General features: G+C 41.9%; 1 protein-coding gene across 1 annotated transcript in view; it reads left to right on the plus strand.

Moving 5' to 3' along the window:
• The first annotated feature begins 1,427 nt into the window (after positions 1–1,427).
• syt9b (synaptotagmin IXb) overlaps positions 1,428–23,704 on the plus strand; it is a 111,391-nt gene continuing 89,114 nt past the window's right edge. Inside the window, exon 1 of the mRNA XM_078257724.1 lies at positions 1,428–1,575. Coding sequence (XP_078113850.1) covers positions 1,428–1,575 — 148 coding nt within the window. The remainder of the gene's footprint in view (positions 1,576–23,704) is intronic.

Here is a 23,704-nt window from a genome sequence, read left to right on the forward strand (position 1 = left end):
GCACATCATGCAAACTTTCTTAACGAGAATTGTAGCTTTTCTATCTGCTTAGGCAGACAAAAACTCATGATAGACCTCTTCAAATTAAAGCACAGGACCTCTTGAAATGATAAAAAAAATAAAAAAATAAAATATATATATGCTCTAATGAAGGATTTGTGCAATTGAGAAATATAATTTTCTCTTTCACTTATGTGTGTGTGTGTGTGTGTGGCGCTTGAAGGGGGTCTCGCCCTGGGTGTAATTCAATGTAGAACCGCCCCTGTACATAGTCATTTGATCAGTTGTTTATATAAAAATATTGATCAGTGCAGCTGCAAATAAAGTTTTTAGTGGGGGTGGTAAAAATGAACTCTACTCTTTCCCAATTGGTTCAGGGATTAAGATGCATGAGGTCTGCAGTAGTAGGACCCTCTTTCAGTTACCTGACATTAGTTTGATAATTAGCCTTATATTTATATATGCTTTACATTCAAGTTTTTTTTATGTGCGTCAAGCTATTTCTTGATACACCAAAAGGTCCTCTTCTAATACTTCACAAACACACACAGAAAGAGAAAGTGAGACTAAGGCAGGGAGGCCTTTATTAGCTCCATCAACAGGGCTTTAATGTGACATTTATCTGTAGTTCTCACCATTACCTCCATTAGTCAAGGTCAGGCATTTGTGGCCCTTACCCCATTTAAACATCTGCTACCCAGGAGCACATGGGGATATTAATTCATTACTCATGTATTTACCTCGTGAGAGGAATCACATCTTTGACTTTGCTCATTTGCACAATGTTCAGTAAGAGGTTCATCAGAAGACTGCTCTGTGAGGTGCTTGGATAGCATGGTGATGGTGGTGGTGGGGTGGGGGGGGTTGATGGAAGAAGAACTTCCTGTCTGTCTCTCTGCATCCCAGTGCATTAAGAAATAATTGAGCATTCATTTACGGACCATCACTGGCTCTGCTGAAGCCTGGAGGCTCAGTAGTAATTCAGCAGCACCACGGACAGGAGATAGAGGGAGAAGTAAGGCAGTAAGGAATAAAAGAAAGGGAAAGGAAAAAAGGAGAGGAGAAGAGCATGAGCTCCCTGCTGGATTGGTTTTTAAATTGCTGAACAACAAAACCATGCAATGGATGATTTTTTTAAACCGGTGAACACTTCAGTTTTTACTCAAAATTGACCTAAATTCCAGTAAATTTGAATTTTGCGGATGCGTTGAATGCACTGGATCTATCTAGGGGTGTCGCCGTGGTGCTTCTGGTGCATCTTTACGCTGGTAGAGGCTGTGGCCGTGTGTGTGTGTGTGTGTGTGTGTGTGTGTGTGTGTTTGTGTCTGTGTGTGTGTCTGTGTATGAGAGAGAGAAAGAGAGAGAGAGAGAGAGGTGGTGAAGGATCAGCCGAAGTGGCAGACCAGTTAGAAGGATGCTGGAGGGCAATGCCTGCAGAAAGAGAGGATGAAATTTGTCGAAAGGCGCTGGAACTGCTCTCCGAAATGTGCTCCAAGGGAGAGGTGCAGGACGAGCACTGCCTGGATTTCATTTACTCCTTCAGGGACCTGGCCAGACCGCGTTACACAGACTCAGGTCAGGCACAATCTTCCCTCTTAAAGTAGATCTACAGCTGTCCTTTAAGCATTTGAAATATGCAGTTTTATAGTCAAATTGTCAAGTTTGATTTCATCATGAGGTTCATGGTCTTATCAAAATTAATTTCTATTTTTAGAAGATTTCAGACTTTAATCCCAAACAGAAACATTTTCTTTCATATACAGCTCATCATTTCATATACAGCTTATCTTAAACCTTCCAAACTGGGATTAAAGAGAAATATAACGAAATGTAAAATGTTATCCTTATTCTGTCTTTTTATGCAATCTATCCTCTTGCTTTGAACATTGAGTCCATGATTCTTAGATTCAAGGTAAGCTTATGTCAATGGCTTTTGTGTGCATACACTAAAACATGATTTTTAGTGGCCAGTCTGAAAAGAAAGAGAAAAACATGTTTTCTGCAAATAGGAAGTAGCATAAACACACCCCACACTGTGTTTTACTTTACTCCCTTTACTAAATGCAAATAGAGTGTGATTTGTGAACTTGTTACTTGCATCTATTAGTACAGAATTAACAAAGTTTTTCAGACCTATCTATATTAGTATGTGTATATTTGTTTGCAAATCCGCTACTGCACTGTTTGAGTGTTTGTTTGGTTTCTCTTTTACTCTGGTGGGCTGGAGAGAAAAAGAAAAAGCCCCACCCTATGTTCCCCATAGGTCCCAACACTTTGCAGACATGGGTCTAGCAAAACAATTAAAACCAGTGATCTATTCCTGTTATTTTGGACTCCCAGCATGGATTAGTTGGCTGTATGTGCTGGATTCAGTATTAGCAGTAGAAGCAATATTCTGATTAGTCAGAATAAAACATTATGGCACACTTTGGAACTTTAAAAAGGCTCCATTTGTAGGCTGCTATACATACATAATAGTTACATGTATAGTGCATATAATTCCATTTTTTTTTACAAGGATACCACTTAGTCAGGGATAGTGCTCAAATTCAGCCTATTATTTACATTTATTACACTACTCAGGCTTATGCATTGACAATGCCACCTTTAACATGTGGTAGTTGTTATACATTCTGTCCACTAGAGTGCATTCCAACATTAGCCTAGAAGGGGCACCTTCGTCATGGCGCGTTGCATTTCTGACACACACCTTTGTTTACATTAATTTTCAACCGCAAGCACACTAACCTCACGAGCCAGGTGGTTTGTTATACAGAACAATCTGAGAAGCCGTCGATGAAAACTATTTGGAAAACGGCAAGCACATTAAAAAAATACCTGGCAGATGATTGGATGAACCATCTGCAGATGATGCAGACCATCATTATCTTGCAGTATTGGTAGAATCCTGCTGTCGTGCGAAATAACACACACAGTAACAAACACAAATCAACTGAGAACCCTGTAATGAAACAGTCTAACAAGTGCAGTGAACCGGCTCTGTTGTAAAGGCTAATGGTGCTAGTAAGCACACTGACAGCATATTTAAAAGCACAGCCAAATGTTATTAATGGAGTAATGTCAGTGTTAGTCACCATGCTTGCAAGCGTCAATAACTTTGCCAAATAGGGCTAACACTACTTTTTGAATGCTTTATTAGCAAACTGTTTCTTGCAGATTGTCATATTAATGAAAATACAGGTAATAGAAGTTAATATATGAAGTCGAAGCTGACTGACAGCGGCTACAAACGTTAACATTATCGTGCACCATGAAGCTCTCAGCTGAGCTTCAATAACTCGCAACACAGAGGAAACAAGAACAAGCTAATTAATAATAACCTAAGCAGTTTGACTCCGTGGATGTCAATTTTAATTTAATGCTAAAACTGTATTTCCCATTGTTTATCAGACACGACATGACAAAAGCATTTTGTTTATACATGCAGGTAGGTTAAAGTAAGGACAAGAATAGCAAACATTCAAATAGAAATTTCAACATTAAATTAGTATTTGTTCTTGACTATTTAAGATGCTCATATTATGCTAATTTTCAGGTTCATGATTGTATTTAGAGGTTGTACCAGAATAGGTTTACATTAGCTACCGAGTGAGGCATCTCACTTCTGTTCCATCTTTGTTGGGTGTCGCACATGCACAGTACCTAGGTAAGGACAACTACCCATTCAGAAGCAGAGTATGAGGGCGTGCCACGCTAGCAGCTAGGCGAGCATTATAACGTGTTTTACAAAGTGACGAACGTTTGTCACGGACATAAAGGCTGGACTACAATAGAGCTGTTTGGAGCAGTTTGTGAACAGTGTTTTCTGTTAGAGATGGACTTTGGGCTTTTTCACTTTGTAACCTATTACATGCACAAAAAAGATATATAACACAATAAAGTAAAGGGAAAAAGCATAATATGTGCACTAAAAATTATATTTGACTCCTGGAATTCGTTTTAACAATCCTAACTTCCCTTATCAGAGCATGTAGGAGCATGATCATTTGATTATATTTCTTATGCATATATGGTTACAGTGTAAATACAGTACAGTAGGCATATTTGTTCATTTATTTCTCTCCTTCTCTTGTGTCTTTACATGTATGTTGGTTTTTGTTAAAAGCAGCTGTAGCTGGGCCGCTGCCTTTAAACATGTTACAATCCATCATTAAACATGCATGATGAAGAGGAAGTTCAAGCTACCAGAGTGGTTCCCCTGAGCAGCTGTGACCCACTTCCTCTTGTATTACACTGCTCTAAATGCGCACACGCGCGCACACACACACACACACACACACACACACACACACACACACACACACACACACACACACACACACACACAGACAGTTTGATCCACAACAAACAACTATCCTTCTGAGTGGATAGGGGGGAGACTGAAACCCGACTACTGCTCTGTGATACTGACGTTTTGGAGGTTTCACTTTTGTCATGTGTACTTTTTGATCCACTGCAAGTGTACAAATTATTTAAGGGGAGACACCCCAGGTGAATAGGACATTAAGACAAATATCAACAAATATCTAGAATTTTTATGTTTAAATATGCGAATAAGGTATTATATCATTAAATATGCGCTAATTTTCATATATTTCCAGAAGAGAAATCTGAACATTGAATAAAGCCAGATTCAAAATTCATGTTTCATTTTGTTGACATATTAAAGTCAAAGGGTTTTACAAAGGGGATTTGGATATCTCTTTTTATCACTTCATTAATCCGAAAATACTGTCAACAGCCATAAAACAAATCCATTTTTTCCCCGTTTTTAGGTATAAAATGTTGTATAAATCAGGCTTTGAGTGATATATGAACAAACCCCTCTGTAAAAACCTTAATATACAACTGGAAAGTTGTGAGAAAAAATCCGTTTTGAGAAAAAAAGTTGCGTCGTCTTTTGTATGTTTGCAGTGAAGTTGCGGGAGATAGTGAAAGTTGCAATTATTTTTGTATAGTTCTTTAAAAATAAAAAGGAAACTTCTTTTGGGGAGAATGAAATTACTCTGGGCTGAGTTTTCCTATTAACCTTACCAAAAAGGCTCAGGATGCTGCAAATATATAATATATATAATATGAAAATGGCTGGGGGATTTAAGACAAAAAAATAATAATTTGAATTAACTTTGAACTTGAACTTGAATAGAATGAAACAAATTTGAACATATGTGTCAGTGGCTTGTTGCTCTTTAACATTGGTAGTTAATTTCCTATCCTGGCCTGGGACACACATTCATACAGTTTGATAAAGTACTTATTGGACTTAACTTATCATTGCACTTACAATAACGAGCTTAGCTGTCCTCAATTTAGGTCATTGTGTCGTCTCATCTCCTGTTTTTCCTGCATCCACCGTATGTGTTTGTATGTGTGTGCGCGAGTCAGTCGCGTGGGGAACGGAGCAGCAGCCCCGCCCACTACACAGAGCCGACAGGATTGAAACAGCAGCAGCTTCAGCGACTTTATAGTGAAAAATCGTTACAGCGTACATTGATGTTAAAATGTTCAGGTTGGCAGGATGGTCTGAAATGTTTTGCACGGTCTTTCGCTGTACGTTGTGTTGGTAAATGTGAGATGGTCGAGTCACACACGTCTCATCTTCATATCAGAAACAAGGAAATGAATTTGGCGATGTACGTGTTACTTCAACCTGTTCTCACTCCCGCTTGGTCAGTGGCTCTCAGAGTGCACGTTGGACTGCTGGGATTGATTGAAGTCACGGGAAACTCCGGTTATTGGTCAAATTTGCGGAAAAGTTGCGTGATTGGTCATAATTGCGAGTCGCACCAAATTCACGGTGATTGGTTGAATTTATGTGAATTGGCGCAATCGCGACATCGCGAAATCCTGGAGGGACGGATTACTGTTAAACATACAGAAACAAGCTGTAACATTTGGACACATCTAAATGTAAGTCAAAAAGACACATTCCATTTCAAAGCCCTAAAAACACAAGAGCCAAATCCTGAAAACAGTCCCTCAGTCAGCTAATGGTGAAGCTAACTAACCAGGCTCCCATCAGCACTGGTTCATAACAACACAACAGAACAAAACAAATCGAGTACAAAAAAAGAAACAACAACAACAAAAGAAGCTGGAGGTTCTCCTAGGAGAGGGGACAGCAGCTCCACTGACAGCTAAATATGTATCTGCCTGCCACAGCCTGAGGGACTCACAACCACTTTAGGATCCCAAAATTACAGATTTGTTCAGTATTGTATAGTAATTATATTATACAAAAACTGTAACTGTTGTGTAATATCATTGTTTTGTAATAAAGTGTGTTGTATCGCGATCAGTACAGTGTAGTATATATGTGACACCTGTATATTTAATATATGACATGTAGGCTATGAATTTCTGTAAACTACTTCAGAGCGAGAGAGAGCGACAGCACCATTCGCACATTCACATCAAACGCTACATCGTTCCTCGCTACGTCTTGAAGATGCATAGATGTACTGAACACATCTTCTTTGCAAAGACTACACTCTAGTAGTAAACTGCTACAGAACCCATGATTCTGCAGACCAACGCTAACTTTAAGCCCTGTCCCTGCGCAATTAGGGACAAATTAAACCACAGATCAGTTCATTTAAATATGCAACATGAACTATCAGCCACTGCTGTGTGGCGCTCTGATTACCTCCGCTGTCTAAACACTCCTGTTTTCCGAACGACAGTTTACGCATCAGCACTGTGAGAAACGTCAGAAATTGGCATCAGCCAATGAGATTGCGCATTGATAAGACAAGATGGCGCCGCGGATGGTAGCCTTGGTACTTCGCTCTCTAGTACTTTGTTTTTGTGTGTTTATTACCCTTTCTGCGGTCTTTCACCAAAAACTACCAGAGAGGAACTCTTAAACATCACGCAAACCTCTTCAGGAACTTTTTCTCTGGTTTTCACTAACCCAGCAAGTTTTGCCCGAAATCCTGGTTGGAGGCGCCGCGGTCCTCCGTGGAATCTGCCAGAAACGAAGACGTGGGAAACGAGCAGGAGCGCTGGTGAAATTAAGGAAGTGGGGACTACGCACCTCGCTTCCAGCCATTCACCTAGCAAATGTCCGGTCCCTGGCAAACAAGATGGATGAGCTGCTGCTTCTCAATCACAACAACTGTGACTTTCGCAGATCCGCCGCCCTGTGTTGCACTGAAACCTGGCTCAGTGAACGCATCCCGGACAGCGCACTTCAGCTGCCTGGTTTACAACTCATCCGGGTGGACCGCAACACAGAGCTTTCGGGGAAAACGAAAGGCGGAGGTATCTGCTTCTATTTCAACGAAGGTTGGTGCACAGATGCTACAGTGCTGAAAAAGATGTGCAGCCCTCACTTAGAGACTCTCTTTATAAACTGTAAGCCTTTCTATTCTCTGCGGGAGTTTTCCTCGTTTGTTATGGTCGGTGTTTACATTCCACCACATGTCTGCGTAGCAGACGCGCTACAACAGCTAGCCGACCAGATAACAGACATAGAGAAAAAAACACCCAGACTCTCTTGTCATTATTGTTGGGGATTTTAACAGCGCCAAACTCAATCAGGACAGCATATCAAGATTCCCACCAGGGACAAAAACACATTGGACCACTGTTACACCGTTTTAAAGGATGCCTATCGCACCATTTCCCGGGCAGCTCTAGGACTCTCCGACCACTGTCTGCTTCATCTCATCCCAACCTACAAGCAAAAACTAAAAACGTCCAAACCTGTGGCAAAGACTGTAAAGAAATGGACATGGGATTCAAAGCGGGAGTTGCAGTCTTGTTTTGACTGCACCAACTGGAGCGTTTTTGAAGCTGCAGCTACAGACCTCAATGACCTCAATGACACTGTAACTTCTTACATCAGTTTTTTGCAAGGACATCTGTGTGCAAACCAAGACCTTCTGCACATACAACAACAGCAAACCTTGGTTCATCTTAGGAAACTGCGTCAAGCAAAAGAGAAGGCCTACAGGAGTGGGGACCAGGATCTATATAAGCAGGTCAGGAACAAGCTGACAAAGGAGATCAAGGTAGCCAAAAGAAGCTACAGTGAGAAACTAAAAAAATCTCTCTGCCAATGACCCTGCATCAGTTTGGAGACGTCTACAAATGATCACGGATTACAAAAGACCATCCCCCCACCCTGCAGAAAACCCCAGACTGACTGACGACCTGAATGACTTTTACTGCAGGTTTGAAAAGCACCCATTTTCACACCCCTCACGCACAAAAGGTTTTCCCTCAATACCCATCCCCCTCCCCCCACCTGTGCTAACGATCCGTGTGTCCTCCTCACGCTGCTCTTCTCCCTCTACACCAATGACTGCACCTCAAAGAACCTGTCTGTAAAAGTAAAAGGTTATTCTTCCTGCGACAGCTAAGGAAGTTTAATCTGCCTAAGGAGCTGCTGACCACTTTCTACTCAGCCATCATTCAGTCTGTCATCTGCACCTCCATCACTGTCTGATTTGGGTCAGGCGCCAAACAATACAGGGCCAGATTGGAACGAACAATTAGGGCTGCAGAGAGGATCATTGGAGCTGACCTTCCCTCCATCCAGGACCTGTACTGGTCCAGGGTCAGGAAAAGGGCAGCAAAAATCTCTGCAGACCCCTCACATCCTGGTCACAAACTGTTCAAACTCCTTCCCTCTGGTAGGCGATACAGGGCACTGCTCGCCAAAACCAGGCAAAGGCAGTTTCTTTCCCCAAGCAGTCATATGAACGCTCAGAAAATGATTGATTTAGAACGCTATCTTTTGTTGAATTTATGAGAAATCTACAGATGCAAATAGACAAAGTGTATGAAAATAAAGACCTAAATGTGTATTTTGGACTTTTTCTGAAAGAAGACATGTTATGGAAGACAAATCTCAAAATTGACCAGTGCACAAAAAACAATGTTTTTGCCTGCCGTGTCTCCCCTTAAGCACAAATCAGTATCAATCCATCCAGAATTAAACATACAGTAGTAATCTTTCATGCAGTAAGTGTTATAGTAGGCTATGAATATTTGCTTATGTTTCTTATTTTAAAAATCGGATGCAAAAGAAAGGGGTTCACTCAAGTTTAATAACACTATTGGCATACTATTGGTGTCTATAAATTTGGAAAATCTGCCTGGAAAACATTGTACAATTATCATTATCTTGAATGGAGATGCTTTAACATAACAACTTAGGTTTTAACATGCTTTCAGTTTCGTTTGTGGATATATTGATTTCAAATAAGAAAGGGGAAGACGAAAGCCATTAACTTTATTGAGGTGATTAAATAATATCACCAGAGGCTTAAACATTTCTAATCCAAATATCCAATAATGTTGTGTTGCCTGGCAACAATAACTCAAAAATGCAATCAAGGGTGTAATGAAACCTAAACTTTTTCCCACAACATTTAAAGGGGAACTATTATATAGCATTTTCAAGTTCATACTTATATTTAGTGTTACTACTAAAACATGTTTAAATGTTTTAATGTTCAACAAACTTTTTTTTTTCTTCTCATTCTGCCAATGGCTGCTGCACCTGTATTTACCCTTTATTAGACGCTCTTTTGAAAACACTTCAGTAGCCTTGCCTGGAGCAGATGACCAATCATAGCAACCAAGCTCTGAGTTACTGTATGTGACACAGAGCCAAGAGTAGAAAAAACATTGAAAGCGGAAAACATTGCGAAATCTGAGTCATATTTCAGTCCACCTGACCTTTACTTAGTATTTACTTGAGTAAATATTTTAAGTACTGTCCATCACTGTATAGGCTGTCTCACTTTGTCTCAGAAGTGGATCTTCTCTCAGTCATCCTTCTAATAAAGGCTTTCATCAGGGTGGGAACATCAATGACATCCAACTTTTCGCTGTGTACATAATCTTGCATTGCCAGACCTATCTCCACAGCGCTGCAGAGTAAGGTCTGGCTCCACCACACATACATTGCAGGATAGGAGAATATATCTCTGGGTTGTTTGTATTTTTTTAAACCAATCTTCTTGGGTGGCGCAAAGCTCCGGACGCAGTGACAGGGGCTTAGCAAAATGGTCTCAGGAAGGAACTTCTTCTCTGCTTCTTTTCATAGTCGTCACATTCATTTACCAACCCTTATAGAGCTGGCTCAGGTTTGCCTTGGACCAGCTCTTAGTTATGCTGTTATAGTTTTAGACTGCTGGGGCACTTCCTTTGACACATTGAGGTCCTCTGTCCTCTCTCTTTTCATCTGTGTGCACTCATGCCCCAGAAATGCATGTTACTAATTTAGCTCTGGGGAGCTTATTCCTCAGAGTCCTTATGTTTTCTTGCCTCGCAGTTTTCCTTGGATTAGTGTGGCACCTAACTAATGGTTTGCAGCTGCTGCCGTGCTCCTGCTCGGCGCCCTGCTACACCCTGCTACGCCCTGCAGTGCCGTTATGCCATGAACTACTACAACTACTATTTCTAGTCATAGTTCCATTATCTTTATTGTGACTATAATTGCCACTGTTCATTGTACCCCCAACCAGCACCGTCAGACAACTGCCCACCATAAGCTTGGGTTTGTCCGAGGTTTCTGCCTAAAAGGAAGTTTTTCCTCACCACTCGAGGTTTCTGCCTAAAAGGAAGTTTTTCCTTACCACTCATGGTTTCTGCCTAAAAGGAAGTTTTTCCTCGCTACTGTTTTACTAAATGCTTGCTCTTGGGGGAATTATTGGAATTGTCGGGTCTTTGTAAATTATAGAGTGTGGTCTAGACCTACTCTATCTGTAAAGTGTCTTGAGATAACTCTTATTATGATTTAATACTATAAATAAAATTGAATTGAACTTGTTTTGGTGGAACATTTGCAAAATAAAACGCCACATAAAATATTAAATATAGTACATAATAATACAGTAATGTGAGTGATTTAACTTGGATACAAGCTGGATACAAGTGTTTTTTCTTTGCATAGGCGAGGCGTAGTCTGGGTGGGGAGCGGTTACAGTTCGGTGGGCTGGGGATCTCATCTCTGCTCTTTGCAGATGTGGTCCTGATGGCATCATCGGCCTGTGACCTTCAGCACTCGCTGGATTGGTTCGCAGCCGAGTGTGAAGCGGCTGGGATGAGGATCAGCACCCCTAAATCTGAGGCCATGGTTCTCAGCAGGAAACTGATGGACTGCCTACTCCAGGTAGTGAATGAGTCCTTACACCAAGTGAAGGAGTTCAAATACCTTGGGGTCTCTTTGGCGAGTGAGGGGACAATGGAGCGGGAAATTGGTCGGAGAATCGGTGCAGTGGGGGCGGTATTACATTCAATTAATTGCACCGTTGTGACGAAAAGAGAGCTGAGCCAGAAGGCAAAGCTCTCGATCTACTGGTCATGATTTCGTTCCTACCCTCACCAATGGTAATGAAGGCTGGGTCATGACCGAAAGAACGAGATTCAGGGTACAAGCGGCCAAATGGGTTTCCTCAGGAGGGTGGCTGGCGTCTCCCTTAGAGATAGGGTGAGAAGCACAGTCATCTGTGAGGAGCTCGAAGTAGAGCCACTACTCCTTTGCGTCGAAAGGAGCCAGTTGAGGTGGTTCGGGTATCTGGTAAGGATGCCCCCTGGGCGCCTCCCTAGGGAGGTGTTGGCAGGCACGTCCAGCTGGGAGGAGGCCTCGGGGAAGACCCAGGACTAGGTGAATGGATTATATCTCCAACCAGTCGGAGCTGGTTAATGTGGCTCGGGAAAGGGAAGTTCTGGGTCCCCTGCTGGAGCTGCTGCACCTGCGACCCAACTCTGGATAAGCAGACGGAGATGGATGGATGGTTTTTCTTTGGCGATCTTTTAAACAAAAAACATGCTTTTTTAAACCCGCTGGCGGGTTTGGGAGCTTAGGGGGCATTTGAACAAGAATAAAAACCCTCTCCCACCCCCTCACCCTCTGTGGTCTCGAGGAAAACAAAACAAACAAATAAACAGAAATCACACCTTGCCTAATCACTCTCCTCTAGTTCTTGTGGTGTTGAGGTCATTAGGTCTGATATTTGCGCTGCTTTGCTTTTCCATATGTTGATAGTCGATGGTTTGGCCTTGTTAATCCTTGCTGTAGAGAGCTCAAGTATAACTATGTCTAGAAAATACGCCAACCGCTGTTTTATACAAAGCAAGTGAGGGGGGAGCGTTGAACTATCATTTTCTTGGTTGCAGTTGAGCCGGCTAGCCAAATTTTCCTCTGTCTCCCAAGAAGGTGTAATGTAGAGTCGTCATTAAGTAACAAAACAATCGGGTCAGCAGGAATTCGACCTCCTATCACATGTTGTTTTATTCCAGAACTCATGCACCTCCCAGACTATGTGTAGGAAAGTTCCAGTTTGTTCAGGTTGGCAGAACATGCAATAGGGAGTGGGAATGACTTTAGAGACGTAACTCTTCTGAGGAGTCCAATATGTCCTATGACATATGTTGAAGTGGTGATTTGGGTTCTTGGAACAGTGGAAAATGTCCCAAACTGTCTCCCAATTAATTGCGTTCCCCTCAGGGCTCAGCTCTCGCTCCCATTTCTTTACTATTGGGAGTTGAATACTTGCTTCAGTTTAGCATAAATCTTGGACACTAATCCTCTCACAGGAAAATCAACAAACCATTTAATGACTGGGTGTGCCTCAAGACTGTTAAATCATTGGCATTTTAGCCTAGGTTGTTTATTATTCCAAATATACTGCCGAATTAAGGTACCAAGTTTATTCTAGAAATGTATTGGTGGGGGTAAGGGGATCATTGTACTTAAGAAATTCACACACATTTTTTATTTTAACAACAGCAATCCTGGACCGTAGCGATCCCGGCAGTGCAGACCAATTGGCCAGATCGCTTTTAACACTACTTAATATAGTTTCATAGTTATCCTGGACAACTCGCTGTAACGATACATGTATGGTGATGCCCAAATATGTAATTTTGCTTTGGGTTGGTATTGTAACACTAATGGCTGATGACACATGCCTGTTGGGTAACACTTTGTAATAACCATCATTAATAGATGGTAAATTGATAGTTAATTAATCTTTAGTTAATTGTCATTTAACTGCAAACAGTAATTTTACTGTTGACAAACAATTAAATTATAATTAATAATGTTTACTAATTATTAGTAGTGCTGTAAATTAACAGTTTATTGTAACACACATTATATCCCTCATTTACTATATTAGGTATCGGTTAATGATTAAAAATTTTTTGTAAACCTTTAAGAAACCATTTTTAAATCATCTATAAACATTACATCGATAGATGGACCAGATATTCCTAACACTTCTATAAATAGTTTCTGGATGGTTATTATAAAGTTGCAACAGATGACTATAATACCTTGTTAAATAGTTAATAAATACTTTGTAAACCATCTATAAACATTATTTAGATATAGTTAATACTTTGTCAGTGGTTACTAGTTGGTTTGTAAACTGTCTGTAAACAGTGGCTGAATGGTTATTATAAAGTTGCAACATATAAAATAATGTGTATATATATATATATATATATATATATATATATATATATATATATATATCTTTAGCATACAAGTAAGGAAATTTGTGTTTGGTAGATTATTTCTCTGTGGTAACAATGCTTTTTGGCAATAAATCTTATACCGTTGGAAAGCCTGTTTAGTTCCCTTTCAAATGATGCCCCATTTGTAAGGAACATGCATTTGTGGGATGAGCAGCAGTGCTGAGTATGTGGGTTGCGCCCATGAACAATTTGCCAAATCTTCTCTGCCAATGCCAAACAGCTTATTCTGCCATTGACTCGTTTGGTGTTTGGTGGATTGGATGATTGAAGTTTGAAGAAACAAGACATATTGGCAATTGATTCATTTCACAAACAGGAGCCTCAGTAGCGTGTGGAAGAACCATACACAGCCACAACAGCCTGGCACCTCCTCCTCATGCTGGTCACCAGCCTGGTCACACACTGCTGTGGGATGGCATCCCATTCTTAAACCAGCATTTGTCGCAAGTCAGCCAACGTGGTTGTGTTGGTCAATCTGGCACGAACAGCACGCCCAAGCTGATCCCACAAGTGTTCAACGGGGTTGAGATCAGGACTGCTGGCAGGCCATTCCATCCACTCACTCCCACATTCTGGAGGTAGTCTCTGATAAACCCCGCCCTGTGGGGGCGAGTGTTGTCATCTTGGAGGATAGGGTTCGGTCCCAGACTGTGGAGATATGGTATAGCCACTGGTTGCAGAATCAGGCACCTGATTGTCAGCACCTGGGGGGTACCAGAAGCTCAAAACAAGAGTCAATAGCAACAGCAAAGAAAAGCTGTTTGGCATTGACAGAGACGATTTAGCAAATTTTTCATGGGCGCAACCCACATACTCAGTTCTGCTGCTAATCCCACAAATGCATGTTCCTTACAAATGGGGCTCGTTTGATCGGCCCGTTTAGCCCCTGATGTTACTGAAAGGATTGAAAGCTCAGCCATCTTCAAAATTTACACGTGCTGGAGCTCGCGGCCTCGCCGCCACTACCTGCTATTGTTTCCGGCTGCTGGCGTTTGAATGAACAATGGTGGTCAACAGATCGTTTCTATGGACTGTCCTTGTCTGGATCCCTCTCTCATTCATATTTGATCCTGTTTCATCAATTCTCCATTACTCAGTGGATGAACTTCTCCAGCTACGACCCCACCTGTCCGACCCACCCTTGGTGTTACATCTTCACCTGGATTTGGCTCATCATCAGTGGCGTAGATTAATAATAATAGATTCAACATCGATGACACAAAGCCAATCAAATCCTTCTGGTCATCGTCACCTCGTCCTCCAAGAAAGCGACACCGTGTTGTCGATCAAGGTGTGCTAGCTAACCTAGCCAGGTCAGCTAGCACTAATCTTGGCTGCAGCAGTGTCTCCGTGGGGCTGTTCAACATCCGCTCGCTCACTAACAAGGGTCCCCTAATTTACGATCTTCTACAGGACAAAAAAACTTGATTTCTTGTGCCTGACTGAAACCTGGCAGCGGCAGAATGATTGCACACAGCTCAACGAGGCTGTACCACCTGGGTTTGTTTACACCTGTCAATCCTGCGCGTCAGGTCAAGGGGGAGGGGTTGCGATGCTCTACAACGACAAATGGAGAGTGTCAGTGTCCACTGTTACCGTCCCTCCCTCCAACTCATTTGAATCCATAGTCCTACAGGTTAGTGGGCCAGTCCCTGCTATATTAGTCACTATCTATCACCCACCGAAGTTCAACAATAATACTTTTTTAACTGATTCTTCTTCCTTTTTAACATCCGTCTGCTCCATGTCCCCTAATGTCATAATTTTGGGTGATTTTAATATTCATATTGACAATACTAGCAACACTCTCACAAGGGACTTTTCCTCAGTACTGGACAGTTTTGGATTACAACAGCACATTGCCTTTCCCACACACAACAAAGGACACATCCTGGACCTCATCTGTTGCTCTGGTTTAACCCCTTTCAATTGTACTGCATCTGACTTGCCCATCTCTGACCATAAGTTAATTTCTTTTAATGTCAATTTACCACCATCTAAAACAAATCCACCTCGCTCCATTTCATTTTGAAACATCAAGAACATTGATCTACCTGCTCTCTCTGTTGGAATTAACAATCTCCTCATAGACAAATCAGCCAACACTGACGACCTGGTTTCACAGTACAATGATGGACTTCAATCTCTTGGACACTCTCGCTCCTCTGAAAACCCGGACTGTTTCTTTTACATATTCCGCCCCATTGTACACATCGGCTCTACGTCAGTTAAAAGTAAAAGGACGCAGCCTGGAACGTCTCTACAAAAAAAGCAGACTAGTTTTACATAAGGACATGTATGACAACCACATGCTGCATATAAGGATTCTATGGTGGCCGACAGGGGCAAACGCCCTGCAAGTTAAGAAAACACACACAAATAGACAAAACACAGGCAAATTAAGAAAACAACTTCATTAATTTGACAACACATGTGCAGCATTCAGCAAACACGCTGCAAATACACACAACACAACCAAATACATGAACGCACTGCAAATAAAAAACAATGCAAAAAGAAAAGCACGCAAACCCTGAAAAAAGAAGCGTGCAAAAAGAAAAACAACTTTATTAATTTGACAACACATGCGCAGCATTCAGCAAACGCGCTGCAAATGCACACAACACAACCAAATACATAAATGCACTGCAAATATACACAACACAACCAAATACATAAACGCGCTGCAAATATGAAATGATGCAAAAAGAGAGAGAGAGAGAGAGAGAGAGAGAGAGTGAGAGAGAGAGAGAGAGAGCAACTGCATAGACTGTAAATATTAAGTCTATGTTTGAGATATGTTTTCTCTTGTTTGGTGGGTGTGTCTCGGCTCAGGTCACAGGTGATACTCAATCAGCAGAGACGTCTGTTAACTCGTGGTAATAAAACATTTAAACCTGCATGTGTTTAACGTTGACATTTGTTTAAGCCATATTACAGGAGAGGGTTTAATTTCGAGGTCTTAAAGGCGCATTACTGAAGTATAGGCCTCCTCAAGTGTAATATTGTGATTATACAACAACGATTACCAATAAAATAAGTGATCAATCTGTATTCATATTGTGGAGCAATTCGCTCTTGAAATACAAAAAACAGACAGGATTTATAGTCCCTCCCTGTTTAGTAAATCAGCCAATTTACCGTGGGATTTATCAAACTGAATAAATCCCGTTCGCACATATAAACACAAAACTGCTTTGCTAACTCCAACGTGTTGTAAGTAAGACATCTGCTGAAAAAGTTATTGTATTCATTAGCATGATTGCCGTACTGTTTAGTTCACAAACATCCAACACACCAAAGTACAAAGACATAGCGGACCAGACGCAAGCTTTTATTTTGAAAAGCTGAAGCTCGGGGATGGCACCAGCCGGGAGGGCATGAGACGGGAGCATAGACTGTATATTATTAATATATTATGTTATTAATAATAATAATAATATGAATTTAATATACAGTCTATGGAGTTCTCCAGGCTGCAGCTATACCCGACTAATAAAAAGGCAGAGCGCTCTCTCCCAGTGGGGTCGAAAATCAAGCTTTTCCACTTAGCTGCTCCCTCTAGAGGCCTGGAGAACTTCCGTTGTGTAATATGGATGCTGCGTTTTTTTGTTGCATTTGTTTTCTGGGTTTGTGTGCTTTTCTTTTTGCATCGTATCATATTTGCAGCGCGTTTATCTATTTGGATGTGTTGTGTGTATTTGCAGTGCGTTTATGTATTTGGTTGTGTTGTGTGCATTTGCAGCGCGTTTGCTGAATGCTGCACGTGTTGTCAAATTAATGAAGTTGTTTTTCTTTTTGCATCGCTTCTTTTTTCTGAGTTTGCGTGCTTTTCTTTTTGCATCGTTTTTTATTTGCAGCGCGTTTGCTGAATGCTGCATGTGTTGTCAAATTAATGAAGTTGTTTTCTTAATTTGCTTGTATTTTGTCTATTTGGGTGTGTTTTCTTAAGTTGCAGGGCGTTTGCCCCTGTCGGCCACCGTAGAATTCCCTCTCTATAGCAAAATCAAATACTACACTCATCTAATATCTGGTGAAGGGAACACTCAGGCCCTGTTTTCCACAATTAATACAATCTCACGACCTCCAAATGAAGGTTGTGAGATTGTATTAATCTCTCCCACCCACCTGTATTAAATTTCTCAATGTAATAGTTTTATGTAATTTTTCAAAACTAAAATTGAATATATTCACCAACAGCTGCCCTCTTCACATAATACAGACGACAGTGCACTTAATTCACCTACCTCTGCCCCCCCCCCTCTTCTTTATTATCTAGTTTCCAACTCCCAACTGTCAATGAAATAACTGATCTTGTCCGAAAATCAAAATCATCCACCTGCCAGCTTGACCCCCTGCCCACCCACCTAGTCAAAACCTGTCTACCTCCCTCTCCTCCTTCATAACTAACATCATCCACTCCTCTCTTATTTCTGCTCATGTTCCCTCCTCTATCAAAACTGCTGCTATCACCCCTGTACTTAAAAAAACTGGTGCAAATCCCAACAACCAATCTCCAACCTGCCATTTATCTCAAAAATCCTAGAAAAAACTGTTGCTGCACAGATCCATAATCATCTCATTAACAATAACCTCTATTTACAGTTTCAATCTGGTTTTCACCCTCTCCATAGCACAGAAACAGCACTAGTCAAGGTCAGCAATACTGATGGATGCTGACTCAGGTTTTCTCACCATTCTCGTCCTCCTTGATCTGACTGCTGCCTTTGACACTATCTCTCACAATATCCTCTTGGACACCTCATTGGTGTCATCAATACATCACTCAAATGGTTCACATCTTACCTCTCTGGCCGCACTCAGTTTGTACAACTTAAAAATGTTCAATCACAACCCTCCCCAGTTACAAGTGGTGTTCTCCAGGGCTCAGTCCTGGGGTCCTTCCTTTTTATAATTTACTTACTTCCTCTAGGTTTTATTTTCAGGAAATACAATATTCAATTTCACTACTACGAGGATGACACCCAGCTCTACTTGTCCACCAAACCCACTTCCATGCTCCCTCCGTCTTCCATGTCTGACTGTTTAGACAAAGTTAAAACCTGGTACACTCATAACTTCCTCAAATTAAACAGTAGCAAAACAGAAATGATCCTTTTTGGCTCCAAATCCACTCTAGCAAAATGTCTTAATTTCTCACTCTTCATCGACAATTCCAAAGTCCCCTCTTCCAATCACATCAAGAGCCTCGGTGTCATCCTCGATAGCACACTTTCTTTTGAAAAACACATCATTAGATGAGTGTAGTATCTGTACTATCTTTGATTGCACTCGCACATGCAGTAGCTCAGATGTAGGTCATGTCAGCTAGCTAGCTCCATAGACAGTAAAAGAAAGGCTGTTTCTACGACTTCGGTAAGTTACAAGGCAGGATTAGCTGGGAGACTTCTAAACAAGGGCGCAGATGTAAGTAGTTATTTTGTAGATTATGGTGAACTTGTGTGTGTTGTAGCAGTGCTTTGCTATTGAGAACGAGGTAGCATGCTAGCGTTAGCATGCTAACGCTAACACTACGAGCTAACGGTTGCGGTTAGCCAGCTTGTTTCGGCTTGTGACATCACAAGCCGTGCTGATTTTGAACAGCTCAGCCAGAGACTGAAGGCAGGACACATTCAGAAACTGTATCTCACTCTAAACAGCATGGATGTTTTTTTTTCAAAGTTTGTATGTATGTGGAAGCACCAGAGACACAAAAGAACACCCCAAATCCCAGAAAAAGTGTTATTTTCATAATATGGGCACTTTAAACAACTGCACTGGCTCCCTGTTCAATACCGTATTGACTTTAAGATTCTTCTTCTCATCTTCAAAGCCCTCCATAATCTCATTCCTCCATACCTCTCTGAACTCCTTCAGCCCTACACCCCGATCCTCCTCTTCCTCACTGCCACTTAGAACCTTCAGCCATTCTGCTCCTTGCCTTTGGAACTCCCTCCTGCTATCCAGCCGTACCATAGAGTCTCTACCCACCTTTAAAACCTCCCTCAAAACCAACCTTTTCCGAAAGGCCTACCCCACATGACTTCACTCTCCATCAAAATAATGGAGAGATTCCATCCATCCATCTTCATCCGCTTATCCGGGGTCGGGTCGCGGGGGTAGCAGCTCCAGCAGGGGACCCCAAACTTCCCTTTCCCGGGCCACATCCCGAGGCGTTCCCAGGCCAGGTTAGAGACATAATCCCTCCACCTAGTCCTGGGTCTCCCCCGAGGCCTCCTCCCAGCTGGACGTGCCTGGAACACCTCCCTAGGGAGGCGCCCAGGGGGCATCCTTACCAGATGCCCGAACCACCTCAACTGGCTCCTTTCGACGCAAAGGAGCAGCGACTCTACTCCGAGCTCCTCATGGATAACTGAGCTTCTCACCCTATCTCTAAGGGAGACGCCAGCTACCCTCCTGAGGAAACCAATTTCGGCCGCTTGTACCCTGGATCTTGTTCTTTCGGTCATGACCCAACCTTCATGACCATAGGTGAGGGTAGGAACAAAAACTGACCGGTAGATTGAGAGTTTTGCCTTCTGGCTCAGCTCTCTTTTCGTCACAACAGTGCGATAAATTGAATGTAATACCGCACCTGCTGTGCCGATTCTCCGACCAATCTCCCGCTTCATTGTCCCCTCACTCGCGAACAAGACCCCAAGGTACTTGAACTCCTTCACTTGGGGTAAGGACTCATTCCCTACCTGGAGAAGGCACTCCATCGGTTTCCTGCTGAGAACCATGGCCTCCGATTTAGAGGTGCTGATCCTTCACACTCGGCTGCGAACCGATCCAGTGAGTGCTGAAGGTCACAGGCCGATGATGCCATCAGGACCACATCATCTGCAAAAAAGCAGCGATGAGATCCCCAGCCCACCGAACTGCAACCCTCTCCACCCCGACTACGCCTCGATATCCTGTCCATAAATACTACAAACAGGATTGGTGACAAAGCGCAGCCCTGGCGGAGGCCAACTCTCACCTGAAAGCGAGTCCGACTTACTGCCGAGAACCCGGACACAGCTCTTGCTTTGGTCGTACAGAGATTGGATGGCCCTGAGAAGGGACCCCCTCACCCCGTACTCCCGCAGCACCTCCCACAGTATCTCCCGGGGCACCCGGTCATACGCCTTCTCCAGATCCACAAAACACATGTAGACTGGTTGGGCATACTCCCAGGCTCTCTCCAGGATCCTTGCGAGAGTAAAGATCTGGTCTGTTGTTCCACGACCAGGACGGAATCCGCATTGTTCCTCTTCAACCTGAGATTCGACTATCGACCGAACCCTCCTTTCCAGCACCTTGGAGTAGATTTTACCGGGGAGGCTGAGAAGTGTGATACCCCTGTAGTGGCACACACCCTCTGGTCCCCCTTTTTAAAAAGGGGAACCACCACCCCGGTCTGCCACTCCTTAGGCACCGTCCCAGACTTCCACGCGATGTTGAAGAGGTGTGTCAACCAAGACAACCCCTCCACACCCAGAGCTTTAAGCATTTCTGGACGGATCTCATCAATTCCTGGGGCTTTGCCACTGTGGAGTTGTTTAACTACCTCAGCAACCTCCACCAGGGAAATTGATGCCAATCGCCCCTCATCCTCCAGCTCCTGCTCCTTCCACCGCCCTATTACCTCCTCAGTTGAGGTCAACAGCGTCCCATCCTTACTGTACACAGCTTGGATGGTTTTTCCGCTTCCCCCTCCTGAGGTGGCGAACGGTTTTCCAGAAGTACCTTGGTGCCGACCGAAAGTCCTTCTCCATGTCTTCTCCGAACTTCTCCCACACACAGTGCTTTGCCTCTTTAACAGCAGAGGCTGCAGCCCTTCGGGCCTTTCGGTACCTTGCAACTGCCTCCGGAGTCGTCTGGGATAACATATCCCGGAAAGACTCCTTCTTCAGTCGGACGGCTTCCCTGACCACCGGTGTCCACCACGGTGTTCGTGGGTTACCGCCCCTTGAGGCACCTAAGACCCTAAGACCACAGCTCCTCACCGCAGCTTCAGCAATGGAAACTTTGAACATTGTCCACTCGGGTTCAATGCCCCCAGCCTCCACAGGGATGCACGAAAAGCTCCGCCGGAGGTGTGAGTTGAAAGTCTGTCGGACAGGGGCCTCCTCCAGACGTTCCCAATTTACCCGCACTACCCGTTTGGGCTTACAAGGTCTGTCCAGAGTCTTCCCCCACCCCCTGACCCAACTCACCACCAGATGGAGAGATTGCTTTATTTTAATTTTCTATCTCAATCTTTTGAATGTGTTTGTTTTAATTTAATTATATTTGCCTTTTTAACTGTATTTTTGCTTATTTTAACTGTAAGGTGTCCTTGAATGCTATGAAGGGCGCCCATAAATAAAATGTATTATTATTATTAAATTGTATTTTTTTACTTCTAGAAAGGTTTGTGCTGTGTTAAATTGTCTCACCCAGAATCTACAGGGTTTTGTGTCTGAAAATGGCTGCTTGCTCTGGTGACCATGATGTAGCTTTGGGTCCACTCCGTCTGCGTCTTTGCCGGGCCAGCCCCACTCATCATGTTGTTGTAGTTCAGGTTTTAAAAGGGGTATTTACAAAAGTTTGTGATGTGGGAAAACAAGAATAGTCTTTCATCATCTTGGTCTTTAGTAGTGTTCTCTGTGTAGAAGCGTCTGGTGTGCAGCCGTCCGCTTGAGGCTGTTTGCTACTACTCACACACCTGCCAATCTGGTTTATCAGCATCACACAAACACGCCCCCCCAAAAGACCTGTCGTAACATTACTTTCCATAATATGACACTATGTCATGAGTGAATAACCTACATTGGACACAATGCACAGAGTGTCACTAATATTGTGTATCATGGAGTCTGCCGGGCATTGTACCAAACAAGGACAGTGGCTTTAAAAAAATTCAGACATTCTTTCTCTCTGTTGAGTCTGATTTAAAATGACTAGCAACAAAGAAAAAAAGAGATGAAGAAGAAAGCGGTGTTGGAGAAAGATACAGAGACCACAGTCATCTCTCTCTCTGTAACTCTTCTCTTCAGAATTGAGAATAGGGATGTCATCTTTCTACATAGCTAGCTAGCTAGAAAAAATAGTGACAGAAAATGGATGGCAACAAACGATGACTATGGAAGAGATTGATGCAGCTGTATAACATATTTTTCATCAATGTGAAAAAACTCCTAACTGCTTCTAGGCTGTATGCAGGAAGAGTGATTGTATTGAATTGTTGCAGTTTTAAAGGTTTGGATTTAATCATACACAGTTTATATTATGTATACAACATGGGTCAAATGCATCAAATTAATCAAATAAAAATTACTATTTGAGTTTCATTAACTCTTGCCTAATGCCTACACTGTAAAAAAAAAAAAAAAAAAGTTATTTCACTGGAAGTCACTGTATAATTTTACAGATTTTTCAGTTTTTTCTACATTAAGTGTTAATGCCATAAAAATACAGAAAAATACTTTTATTTAAAAGAAACATTAAATAAAGGTTGTAATCTGTAAATTGATATGAGACAATATAGCTGTTTAACAGGATAATTCCATTGCTTAATGGTCTTAAAGTTAAATTACATTGAATTTTATGTAAAAAGACAAAAAAATAAACAGTTTTTTTTTTTACAGTTGAACCTTAAATTTAATGTAAAGAAACGTTAAAAAAACAATCGTGAAAAAACAGTAAAAAGTCTGGCAGCAAAAGTTACCAAACACCGTGAAATGACAGACATTTACTGTATATTTTCTGTATTTTCACAATCCAACTATTGTAGAATTAAAAATAATTGTAATCATAAAACATATTTAGAATGTTGAACAAATGTATAAATCTGAACAAACACTGAAAAATATTGCAAAATACCTTGAAATTACATAATTTAAATGATAACTGCTGTTTTCATACTGTTTTCTTTGGTAAAGTCACAAGATTTATATTTAAAATTAACATAAAATGACCCTCTTTGAAAGCCCATTAATAGTACCTTAAAAGCTTTAGGCATTTATTTTTCTATTTACAGTAAATTCCTGTTTAATACTGGTTTTATACTGTACAAAAAAACAATATGTGATAATAACTGTATAATCCCTTTTGTTGTCCAATATCAACAAAAGGGAGGTCACACACACATAGATTAATCAAAAAGTAGTTTTGGGTTAAATAGACTAATAACACAACTTAACTCAACATAAATGTA

Source organism: Sander vitreus, chromosome 8 (assembly GCF_031162955.1).
Source record: "Sander vitreus isolate 19-12246 chromosome 8, sanVit1, whole genome shotgun sequence".
Lineage (NCBI taxonomy): Eukaryota > Metazoa > Chordata > Actinopteri > Perciformes > Percidae > Sander > Sander vitreus.